General features: G+C 46.7%; 1 protein-coding gene across 2 annotated transcripts in view; it reads right to left on the bottom strand.

Annotated features, from left to right (window-relative positions):
• PGM1 (phosphoglucomutase 1) overlaps positions 1-12272 on the bottom strand; it is a 299899-nt gene that overhangs the window by 190228 nt on the left and 97399 nt on the right. For both annotated transcript variants that reach the window (XM_086953582.1, XM_086953578.1), the window contains exons 2-3: positions 6365-6527; positions 1395-1541 (exon numbers count right to left, since the gene is read on the bottom strand). In XM_086953582.1, the coding sequence (XP_086809708.1) occupies positions 1395-1541; positions 6365-6527 (310 nt within the window). The remainder of the gene's footprint in view (positions 1-1394; positions 1542-6364; positions 6528-12272) is intronic.

Genomic DNA, 12272 nt, shown 5'->3' with positions numbered 1-12272 from the left:
CCAGTAGCGAATGAAGTGGGTCCTCCTAAAAATTGAAAATATTTTTTTAAAAAGAGGCGGGCAAGGACGAGAGCAACAGAGAATAGTTGGGAGCGTAGGACATATGTAGGCACAGCCAGAGAGGGTCAATGGTGAGCAAGGGGGGAGAAGAGAGTTGCAGAGCAGAGGGGTGATGGGGTGGAGAGAAGCAATGGATAAGCTGGCAGAGAAACAGAGCAAGGGGACAGGAGTGTGCAGTGGAAAGCAACAGAGGGGAAGGGACAAAGCAAGAAAATAGGCACACTCTTCATGGGATGCTGAAAGAGAGAGAAAAGAAAGTAGGTGCCTGAGTGTTAGGAGTGGGAGGATATAAGTAACCCTGGGCTTAGTTCGCGTAGTAGCGCTACGCGTAGCTACGCAAAGTGCACTTTGCACCATGCGAGCTACGGGTAGCTACGCGAACTGCAGTAGTGCATTGTGTAAAATGTTGCTTGCACTGATTGTACATTGCGGACAAGCATCCGGCACTGTGCAATCAGTGCAAACCGCATCTTGCACAGTGTAAGCGTCGTTCTGATGCTCGAGTAGCTTTCTCAACGCAGACTGGTAGATTCTCATCACGAGCGGTCGCGAGCATACGCGACTACTCGCAATGAGAAACCTGACCTCCCCGTTTTGAGAATCTCACCTCACCAGGAGGTTTATTTTCCACGCTCGCGATCTACAACTTGATGTTGCTGATCGCGAACGAGGAAAAAGTCTCGCCGGGATGTCATTTTGCTCGCTAGCGGTCGCCAACTTGACGTGGAGGACCGCAGGCAAGCAAAAAATTACCGCTACGCGTGTTTGCACTGTGCCACGTGCAATTCGCGTAGTACAAAGTAGCGCAAACTATGCGAGCGTAGTCCTTCGCCCAGGGTTAGATACAAGACACGTAATCAGAACTCAATAAAGAAGAAATGCTACAGAGGTGGAGCAAATGAAGAATGAGGATGAAAGTTTTCGAATGAGGAGGAAACTGAAGTATGCAAGATAGCCTTTCAATTAAGAGCAAGTGGATCACCCAAAATCTACTACACATGCATATTTAAATATGATGGAGACAATAGGTATTCTACAATATGACACAACCTAAAAAAGATAAAGTATGGAAAGAAAATGGCCATTGTCAAAGTAATGTATTGGCCCACCAATCCTAGCACAGAAGTGCATTTCTTTTAAAGGGGCAGTACACGTGATTGAACAAAATGCAAGAATTTGCCTTTTACGCTTTTTTATATTACATGAGGCTGGCAATGAAAGTAAAGTCGTCACTAGGACAGAACTAAAATGTCTGCCCATTTCGGATATCATTCTTTTATGGCATGGGAAGCTGTAACATTAGAAAAACATGATCATCAAGGACAATTCAATACCTGTAAAGGGTTTGAACTTGTTTTCCAAATCAAACTGCTGCTTTCCAATTGTGCTAAGGTCCACTTGTAGGTCCGGACAGATGGCATATTCTTCAATAGTTTTGCTAAGCTGGAAGATCTGATCCGTGATTGCTTCAGGAGCAGGGCCTGACAAGAGAGGAATATTGGCAAATTCATGCTTGTATAGGGTTAGACTATCAAAGCAATGTATACAATTAATATTAAGTGATTACAGATGCACATTATACTAGTTCAGAGAAAATGTAAATCCTGCTCATAAATAGTCATAAGAAGAAAACACACTGGGAGTAGGGCTGGGCGATACTTGTGGAGGTTCACTCCATGGAATTCCACACATTTGCATGCAAACTTCATGTAGTTCTGCAAGTGGCAAAAATTGGCACATCATACTGCTCTCGCTGATTTTTGGGATTGAGAGCTTTTTCCACACTGCAAAATCAAAGCGAATGGCAGCATGCGGAGTGCAGGTAGGGCTGCTTCTTTGATGTCGCTTGAGTAAGTTTTCTACTTGAGTCGCAGCTTTCTCCTCACGAACGGTCGTGACAACCCTCATTAAGAAAATCTCGCTGAATGCCTTTCTAGTGCCCAAAAATGGTGCTAGGGGATGCCAATTCGCTTACTATTGGTGAGCCATGTGTGAGAAACAATTCTGTCAAAAAGCGGTCAGCGGAGTTGCACCAGAACTCTGCATTACAAGCATAACACGGAGTGGCAAAAACTCTAAACACTGCTGGCACAGTGGAATATATTGCCCACCCCTAATAATGGAGCCTGTTCTAAGTTATTCCAGAATCTCACAAAATTAGTAATATTACATTATGCTTTACATGAGAAATTCTGGGCTTAACTATGGGGAGAAGCAGAATAAGCAGCAGACTTACCCCAGAGAATTTTTTGTTAACCATAAAAAACACCACCAAGACAACATTAGTATTAATTTAGCAAAAAGGGAAAACATTTAATAAGAAAAATTAGACTGTAAAAAATTGATTAGGGGAACTGAAGAGAATCTGACGTTTTAAAGTCCTAGAGTTGCAGGACAAGATAAAGGTCGGTCATTGACAGATACCCCAAAAAGCTAGAGAATGCCAAGGCAGCAGAAAAAAAAGATTGAAGTACTGAAATCCCACCAGAGAACTCGAAGTATGAAATGCGGTGGTTGATCATCTGCCAGGGGCAAGGGGCGGACAAGGCTTAGGTCTCCGCTGACCTGAAGGAGTGCTGATTAGCTCAAAGTAACATCCACAGCAGCTGAGCTGGAGCCAGGGGAAAATTCTGGATGACAGACTGATGCAGGATTTGGGCAAGACAAGTGAGCCACACCAGTCAGGAGAGATTTACCTTCTGGGTTGGTCTGTTTTTTGTGGAAATCAAAAATCCCCGGTGGGGCAAAACAGGATGCTGTGGCTGGCGAGGTATTCACAAAGTTAGGTGCTCTATTTTCATGGTCTCGCTGTAGCGTTCAGTTTTGGCACAAAAGCTCAGAGCAGGAAAGGCTCCAAAACCATACAAGTCCACTAATTGCTGGAATCTCTTTACCAGCATCTCCTGCTCAAGGTGTATCTTCTGACTTTTTTGGAGTCTTTCCCTGGCCAGGCTGGATGCCATCACCATGAGATCCTACTGTAGCCCTCTTCTTCATGGCAAAATATTTAGAGCAAGACAAACAAGGAAATCTTGCCCAATGAGGGCTCACCTTTCTCTAGTCAACTCAGCACCTTGCCCTGGTCCTCCAGGATTCAATTAAATCCCAACTTTAGGCAAAGCTGGAAAGGTTTTCCTGGTCACTCATCCAGCTCCCTAGTAGCTGGGAGTGGATTATAGTATCCGGGCTGCAGTTCAGCACAGGCAGATTGACTAAATCACCCTCTCCAGCACAATTAGAGTCCCAACTGATCTGCTGCGTCTTCTTTCTAGATGCCCTTTTACAGCCTTTATATCTTATTAAACATATGTGACAGAGGACTGCTTGCAATAAGCCTAACCACAGAATCGCTCTGGGTAGCATTCAAACCGGTGGTTCTTTCGCCCACCAGTCTACCTCAGATTAGATTAGCCCCATCTATATGCAAATCAGTCTTGGCCCTGCTCCAAAGGGAACAGCCCAGCCTGAACTATCAAGCCAGGTCTTCTCTGAACCTGAACCTGAACCTTTTTGTTTATACTTCAGTGCGTTATAAGTGTGTGTGCAACATGTATGCTCAGGCCCGGATCCCCCTCGCTTCATAAGCGGACATCTTGGATAGTGGCAGAGCTGCTTCCATGGTTCCACTGACACTATAGCAGTTTTTATCATAAACATGCTACCTTGAAAGGTTCTGGAATTACTTTGTAAGGGCCATTTCTTATCCCAAACAATCCACCTTCCCTCTCCCACATTTCAAGTAGAGAAGCCCGTAAATACTCCTTTCTGCCTTCCCTGCCCTACCCCATTGTTCCTTTCAATGAAGTAATTTCACACCACTTCAAGGAGCTAACAACTGCCACTGGAGGACGGAGGGCTTTTCAGAACCACAAATGTATTACTGTTAAGGTTTTCAGACAGAGAAAAGCAGGTCTTTACAGAATATTGAACACAAGCATATGTGAACTCCTGAATTAAATGTTTGACAAAAATTACACTGGGGTGCAATTATTTCTGTAGCCATTTCCTTGCTTGAATACATTGAACCTATACATAATTAGGCTTTTGACATTGGAAAAGTCTACACACAATCTGTGCAGTGAAAAAGGAGCATCTGTTTCCTTTTACTAGAGACACTTACAGGTCTAAATATTAGTCCTGTCCGACTTTTACACATTAAGCGCTCAGACCATGCGCGACTCAGGGTCTTTCTTTTAAGTTACTTTTCCTTTACATGGGTCTGCTACAGCTTTGCTTACTGGAGTCTCTGCTGCAATGGCAGGTATCCTCATGTTTTTAAATCACTTGTGCATGTGGGGTATGTGTACACTATAGCCCACATATAACATTTTACAATGATTCCGCCAACATGCATCCTGCCCTATATTATTGTACCTTACTTTAAATATGCCGCTTGGGGTTAGGCAAACATGGTCATGTTTACGAGCCAAAGTGCATGCATTTGCAGGCTTGGTAGCGGTCTCAGTAATTCTTGATAACGTACTGAACACCAGGTTTCCTATATTTCGTGTATAGATTTGCACTTCAACTAATGGCGTTCAGAAAGAAAAGATAAACAGACTGTCCGATAGAAAAAGATATGTACAATAAGCTCTTGCAATCGCTGTATTTCAGAGAGGATAGTGAAATACACTCATTTGAAGAGTTTATAGAGTGAGTGACCCGAGCAAAGCAGCCAGGAACCGGGCATAATATCACTTTATGCAGTTTGGGTTCTGGAGGGGTCACAGGGACTACGTTGGCTAGCATTGGGAAGTTAAGTGAGCACTGGAATGTAATCAATGTGTATGATATTTGTAATATATTCTCAATAAGGAGGATGATCGTTATAAACATGTGAACTTAAGGTGGTAGTGTCCACTAACCTGGTGGGTGGGTGATGTTTTGTGTTATTGGAGGACTCTAGAAGTCATGGCATGTGGTTATGATGCTAACAAAAGAGTATACTGAACGGTAACACTGTTTCTCCAGGACATCCTTCTGCACAAACAGTTTATTAATTATCTTCATCTTTGGTTATTGAATGTCTCAATTTAATTGAAAGTTGGGTAGTTAAAGCACCTAGTCTAAAAGAGGAACTGCACAACACCTCATTACATCTGGTTGAGCACGCAATTGTTGGTAAGTGCGTTAAACAAAGTTTTTAAAAAATCAACTTGATTCACCAGACCACTTCGGTTAGGCTTATTTGGTAGTCCCTCAATAAAATAAGGTGCTAGCATTAAATCTTCCGACTCAACTTGCAGTTCAAGTTTATTTTGCCGTTTTCAACATCTATAGTAGCTTTCCCAAATCGAGGAAACTGTGCAAGGCCTCAGACTAGAGCAAGAATAGGGACAGTAAACTATTTAGTTCACGGACTTCATTAGAAGGAATATTCACATTTCGACTCTGCAAGCCACACAGAAATAGAACTCCTCACATCTACACTGCATGAGATCTTAGTACAGCGACTGTTGGTATGGTCACCTTCAACTGACTACCGGTCCATTGTCAAGAGCGGACTGCAACCTTCATGTAAGTTGGTTACGTTTGTTCTCCTAGCCAATTAAGGTTCATAAAATAGGGTAAACCCTTGACTGGAGGGCACCAAGATGAGAGCGAATGGAGACAAAGTACCGCTGCTCCACGCCTAGTGGAATCTGTGAAGGGCAGTAACTCCTAACCAAATATATTCGAACTTACCTGACTGAATCTTTTATTTGATTCTGCCTTTCAAAGGCTACATTGGCCAACACTTTCAAATTGCAGTATCTCACAAAGTTTTCGGTTTACTTTTAGTTTAGCATATAGGAAATTTCATTTCAAGGAAAACCGAAACTCCTTGATTTGCTTATGACAAACTATAAAGAGTTTGTCTTCGTATTTGCTATTTTTAATAGCTTTGAATTAAACTGACCAAGGTTTAATCTGATGATCAATTTGTGACTTTTGAATAATTTGTGTTTGTAACTTTGCTAATTTGCTAATAAACCTTCATATTTGCACATCTACTCTTTGTAATCCTCGTAGGAGGGCCTAATGTGCTTAACTGTTACTAGTGCTTTGTTGATGTTTATTTGTTGATATTAGGCCTCTGTTTGGGACCATCGGCTAAAGGGCAGTTTGTACCTGAGTGTGCACCAATGATATGCTTGGTGCAAATCCCATCCCACTGAAACACAAGTCTCACTACTTTGTATACTTCACAGTAGTAAACGATCATAATGACAAACCACAGAAAATAAACTAAAAGTTCATTGCATGAATAATAACCAATATTTTCAATCACCATCAAGGAGATTTTAGTAGGACTCCATCTCACCTCCATTGGAAGTATTGAACTTAATGCCAAAGTCACCATTGGGTCCACCAGGGTTGTGGCTGGCTGTTAAGATGATGCCACCAATCGCCTTTATTTTTCTAATGATACATGAAACAGCAGGAGTAGAGAGAATCCCATTCTGCCCAATGACCAGGCGACCAATCTAAAAGGAAGAAATAAAACCGGTTAACATTTTGTTTACATCGTTTCATATTTCCTTAACAAGTATTTTGGACCGAGTCAATGGAGAATCAGCGATCCAGACCAGGCTCACACTCTCCTTCAATGAATCAAGTATCCGCTATCCCAGTAAATCACTGGTCACAGTTTTGGCGTGAGGAGTGGACTGGTCTAGTGTCAGAGAACCCAGTTGCCTTCTTTTGCCCAGTGCCTGCTTTGGAAGGAGTCGGAGATGTGTTAACGCGGTTAGGGAGGAGGACCTATTTGAAGTATCAATAACTATTCATTGTAGCAGATAGAACGATAAATCTGAATGTAATTCCATACTGAATAAATCTAGCAGTAAAGGCTAAAATAAACTATCTTCTTAAATTAGGGAGGAAAAAAGCCCACAGAAAACGCAGCTTTACAACGAAGACTTTGGAATCGCCCAATGTCCTGCAATTGTTCTGTAGTCATGCGTGTACCCCTCCTTTCATCCAGAACCCGCCCATCAGTTCCTTTCTCCAAACTCTTCATTTAACCCATTGTTCCAAATTACCTTCACCATAAGGCTGGTTTCCCTTATTGTTCGGTAGTCTTTCCGAAATAGTGCGACTGACATTCAACTGGCTGCTGCTGTCAGCACTTTTATTCACACGCACAGAGGAGAGATTCTCATGAATCAAGCAGATTTCATAAATACACAAAAGTTGATGTATTAATGTTCGCAGGAATCACTTACTTTTCAGTTCTGGACTAATCGACTACACCACCAATCCAAGCAAACGCTACTGTGATGATGTCTAAATGGGGCCTGGGTAAGCCTTTAAAAGTGTAGGGATAATGACAAGTAAACACAAAGTGTGGTTTATCTGTTAATGTGATTTGTGGTTGCACACTTCTACTACACCCCAGAGGAGACTCGGAAGAAAAATTTCCAGGAGCAACAGTTTTAGGAAAAGGTGGCTTCAAGACATCTTAGTGACACCCCCACCCACCCCCCGACACTACCACCACCACCAGTGGGTTCCAAATTTCACCCACTTTGGTTAGAAGCCCATGGCACTTGGGTAAATGTATTGCAGTTTTAAAAGCTAGTACAATCAATTTTAACCATCCTGAATCATGTATTCTTCTTACAAGAACCTTCTTTAAGCCTCACTAATTTGCCTGAAATTGCTTTGGAATTATCGATCATCACACTGCCTTCTTGAAATTGGCTGTGGAATACTTGTTTGGTTCCCTTCACCATTAGATAGGTTTCATTAGTCAGATGGGACACAAGGAAAACCCTGTCCGGATTATCACTGGGGTTAGATTTCAGGGGAGGCGGGACAGAGCAACCATTAGCTCTGCGGCCTGGCAAACAGCCCTAAAAGACAACACCAATTTCCTCCGCGCGTCAGTCAGTCTTGCCGACTACACTCACTCGGAACACCAGGGGGGCTGGAAAATACTAAGGGCCCGATTAGGAGTTAGGCGGCCACTGGAGCGGGCCGCCACGCCAGCGGACGCAGAACCGGGCTACTGGTGCGGGCCACCATGCCAGCAGCCGCTGCAGTGGGCCGCCACGCCAGCAGCCGCTGGAGCGGGCCGCCACGCCAGCAGCCGCTGGAGCGGGCCGCCACTCCTGCACCCTGCTCCAGGACTACCAAACCCTTAGTCAAACTGCCTGCCAGATTAGCAGTTTACTCCTGGTGTGGCAGGCGGGCCTTTGGCGTTCCCACGGAGGGGTCTATTAAAAAGGCACTGCAATGGGATCGTCAAAGCCCGTTCCTGCACGGCATGGACTTGCAGTCCATGCCATGCAGGAAATGGGGTGCATGCACACGGGGGGGGGGGGGAACATGCACCCCCCCATGCATCCCCATGGCCTGAAGCACAATGGGGCACTGTATGGCCCCTTAGTTCCCTCACCCCCAGCCTTTTCATAGTGGGCTCACCAGCATGAAAAGGCTTGTAATATGCTTGGCAGTGCCACAACAGCAGTACCGCCAGCATATTACTGCCTCACACTGCTGCAATACCACCAGGGAACAGAGGTTCCTCATCAGTTGCAGCGGACCTGCGGCGATACAACCGCCAAACTCAAAATAAGGCGGTCGGTGCAGCGGTAGCCGCCACGCCACAGTGGATTTGGTGGTCCTATGGACTGCCAAACTCCAAATTGCCACCTTACTATTTCCAGAAATGCTTTTAGTTTCAAGTCCCCACTGGACATACCTACTGAGCTGCTAGCACCGAGAATAGCCAGAGCACCTTCCAGACATAAAAAGACATCGATCTGCCCATACTGGTGGGGGTACCACTGAAGCGTAAGCTGCAGCATCCCGTGCTGCGCTCCAGTGCATCACAAGCATGCTTTAGGCCTCTCCTGCACTTGATTTATTGAAGCACATTAGAAATGTGAAAGAACTTGAAAAAATATTAATTTTAAAAAGTCTATATTCATCAAAAATTCATGTGGTGTGAGATTTTACAGTCCTATCCTCCCCTATGATATTACACTGCAGTATCAAACTTCAGTGAGGGATGCCCAAATTCCATTCTCCAGTCTGGACCAGAGGAAGGGATGTCAAGATCTTTCATCACTCCTCAATTTAGTCAAGTCATTCAATTACAGCAGGGACTGAGACGCTCCCACAACGGAACAATGCGGTAAGTGAAGGAACGCGGAGCCCGTGTCCTCATGTAACTCAAACGAGCATCCGTTCACAGAGCCTGCACCTGCAACAGCCTGCCAAAGTTCCTTAAAGGATACAGCGCATACTGCCAGGCAGGGCAGATACAGAGCAGGACCACACACTCCTGCTCTTCCATACAGCTGGTGTAGCAGAGCAGAACACATGGGCAGAGTCACTGACAGAGGCGTCATTTGCAGGAGGCACAGCAAGGGTTCCTAAGAGGACCTTTCAAAGTTCTGCACCTCCCAACATCTCCTGGCGGTATCTTATTCGCAGAAATTAGAGGATTCCTGTAATGTTTGAAAGTATGGGCCCTGGGCCCTCATGTTAGGCGCAGCAAGGATGACACGGACACCAGGAATGAGTGGTAGGAAACGTCTTGAGCACGTGCGCTCAGCCTCTTTTATTGGCAGCGTCATGTGACACCATGACGTCTGTGGTGGGTGGGTGTAGAGTGTGTTACATTACATAGAAACACTAGAACGTGTCCACGCTAAGACACCACATCACTCCCCCTTTTAATCTATGAAAAGACTCAACCTCAGAGTTTACATTTGTAGAAAATAACATATCTCAGGAGGCAGTGAAGTGATCAGTTCCGCCAAGCTTTTCTATCCGCCGCTGCTTGGAAATGGACATTTGGAGTTCAGTCTGTTTCGGGGAACTTTTGTCCGCTTTAGCACAGGGTGTTGGTGCTAGATGGAAACAGTCTGTAAACGACTGGGTAGCCCCTTTTACCTCACAGTCCTTGTGTTGTTGTTGGCTACTGTGGTAACGGGTGCGGTTGGAGTTCTTGCAGCTCGCCGTGACATGAATGGTTACGTACCAGTTCGGCCTCGGACTAACAGTGGGGACCTATTTTGCACTGACATCTTCTTCACTCCTAACTGTGGCAACGGCCACGTGGACTTACATCCTTCCATTAGTGACTGTGGCAACGGCCACGGGGATGTACTTCTTTCTGCTCTTCACTGTGGCAACGGCCACGCGGATATACTTCCTTCCGTTCTTAACTGTGGCAACGGCCACGTGGATCTCTCCTTTTCTTCCTTTCTGTTCACAGTGGCAGACGTGCCACCAGCTCTCTCCTCTTCTTCCTTTCTTTTCGCAGTGGCAGACGTGCCACACAGCTCTCTCCTCTTCTTCCTTTCTTTTCACAGTGGCAGACGTGCCACTCGGATCTCTCCTCTTCTTCCTTTCTTTTCACGGTGGCAGACATGCCACACGGATCTCTCCTCTTCTTCCTTTCTTTTCACGGTGGCAGACATGCCGCACGGATCTCTCCTTTTCTCCCTTCCTGTTTCGCGACATCACTCGGTCCGATCTTGCATCTTCTCTCCTGACCTGGCTCCTCCATGCAGGGCGCGCCCGCTGCATGTGTGATCCTGGTTTGTCCTCGAACGGAACACTTCCTCCTTCTTCCTCAGCTTCCTGAGTTGGTGTCGCGAACCCTCTTCTCTAGATTCTTGTAGGTGACGTTCGTGGGATGGTGTTTAGAGACCTTGACTAGGTCGAACGTCCTGGACCATTTGGCGGTCCGCTCCTGCTGATGTTTTGGCAGGTTCCTTCGGTCGTCCTGTCGGACTTTCTGATGTAGTTTAGGGAACCCGTCGCGGGTCATACTTGGTACGCGATCTTTCTGTGGATCGGCTTCTGGGGGTGCCACGCTTAGTGGTCTTCTTCGGTAACTGTTCTGCACTGTGGCGTTAACTGTGCCCTTCTTCCATCTCGTGGGGGCAGTGCCTTGCCACGTGGCGCGTTGTCTGCGCCCGTACTTTTCAAGGCTTCTCGGACACTTGTTGCGTGTCGTCGGTATTTGCAGCTTTGGCTGGCGTCGTTTTCTTGCTGCTGTGGCTGACGTCCAGTACTTTGCTGCTTTGGACCGTCGGGTACTTGCTGCTTTGGATGGCGTCAGAAGTTTGCTGCTTCGGACCGTTGGCGGGAGTAGTTGATGCTGCGGTGATCTCCTGTGGCCACTAGGAGTCACTGCTCTCTCCGTCTTCTGATCTCGGCAGTCTTATTCCCTGATCGTTCCTCCAGTGCTTGGCAGTCGTTTTCTCCATATGTTTTGTCCTTGCTTGGATGCTTGGTGAGGTTGATGTTACGTGAGGCATTCGTGCCTCTTCCCACGTCGCTTCGGAAGTGGCAGCCTCCGACTCCTTGCTGGTGCGTGTGGGTTTTTCCGTGCTTGTATGCACACTTGATTGCCGCATGAGATTCAATTTCCCTTGTGGGCTTTACTCAGTCCGTTACTCTTGTTGCTGCTGCATTGCCTGGTGTTGTGCAATGCTTGTTTGTTTCTTCTAGATGCAGATGCGCTTCCCTTCCTTGGCCACCAGATGGCGGTAGTCTAAAATTTGGTGTGCTCCTGTCTGGTGGCTCTTGTCTACCTAGTTTATGTGTGAACTCTACTGTTGTCTCTCAGTGCACAGGGGGGGCTGGAGCTGGAGCAGCCGCTAGGAACCTGGCCCCCACACTGCCTATCTGGTGAGTCCCTTCCCTTTTATAGTGTACCTTTGGGGCAGGAATGCAGGCATGGAGGCGAGGCAGTGCTGTGATGTGCAGGCTCCGTGTCTCGTACACTTTGGAGTTCAAAAGGGCAGCTCCTTTAATATTTGGCGGTGTTGGCCGCTTACCGGCACTCTGCTTCTCACACGGAGCACTTAAGGAGGGGGGGCTTTTGTTCTTGGCGGCGCGGGCCGCTTCCAGGCACTTTGTTCCTGCCCACTGGGTGGGGGCGCTTTAGATCGCGGCCGCATGCATTCTCCCGCTTTTCCCTCGCTCTCTCTCTCCGCCCGCAGCCGCCTCGGCAGTACTCACGCGGGCGGGGGGAGAGTTGCTTCACTCCGGCGGGGACGTATGTCCTTGGCGGGGGACGCTCGAGGCAGGCCGCGGTTGGGCTCCGCCGGCTCTGTCTTTAGACTGTACTTTTCCGCTGGCCCCACTTTCGCCGGTCTCCCGCTGCTGCAGCTTCAACACTCACACGCTGCGCGGCGGAGACCTGCCTTGCTTCTCGCAGGTCGCGGGTGGGCTCCGCTGGCTCTGCAGACACTGTCCTTCCT

The sequence above is a fragment of the Lissotriton vulgaris genome, chromosome 1_1, assembly GCF_964263255.1.
Source record: "Lissotriton vulgaris chromosome 1_1, aLisVul1.2, whole genome shotgun sequence".
In the NCBI taxonomy this organism is placed as follows: domain Eukaryota; kingdom Metazoa; phylum Chordata; class Amphibia; order Caudata; family Salamandridae; genus Lissotriton; species Lissotriton vulgaris.
This window is presented reverse-complemented; position numbering and strand designations above follow the sequence as displayed.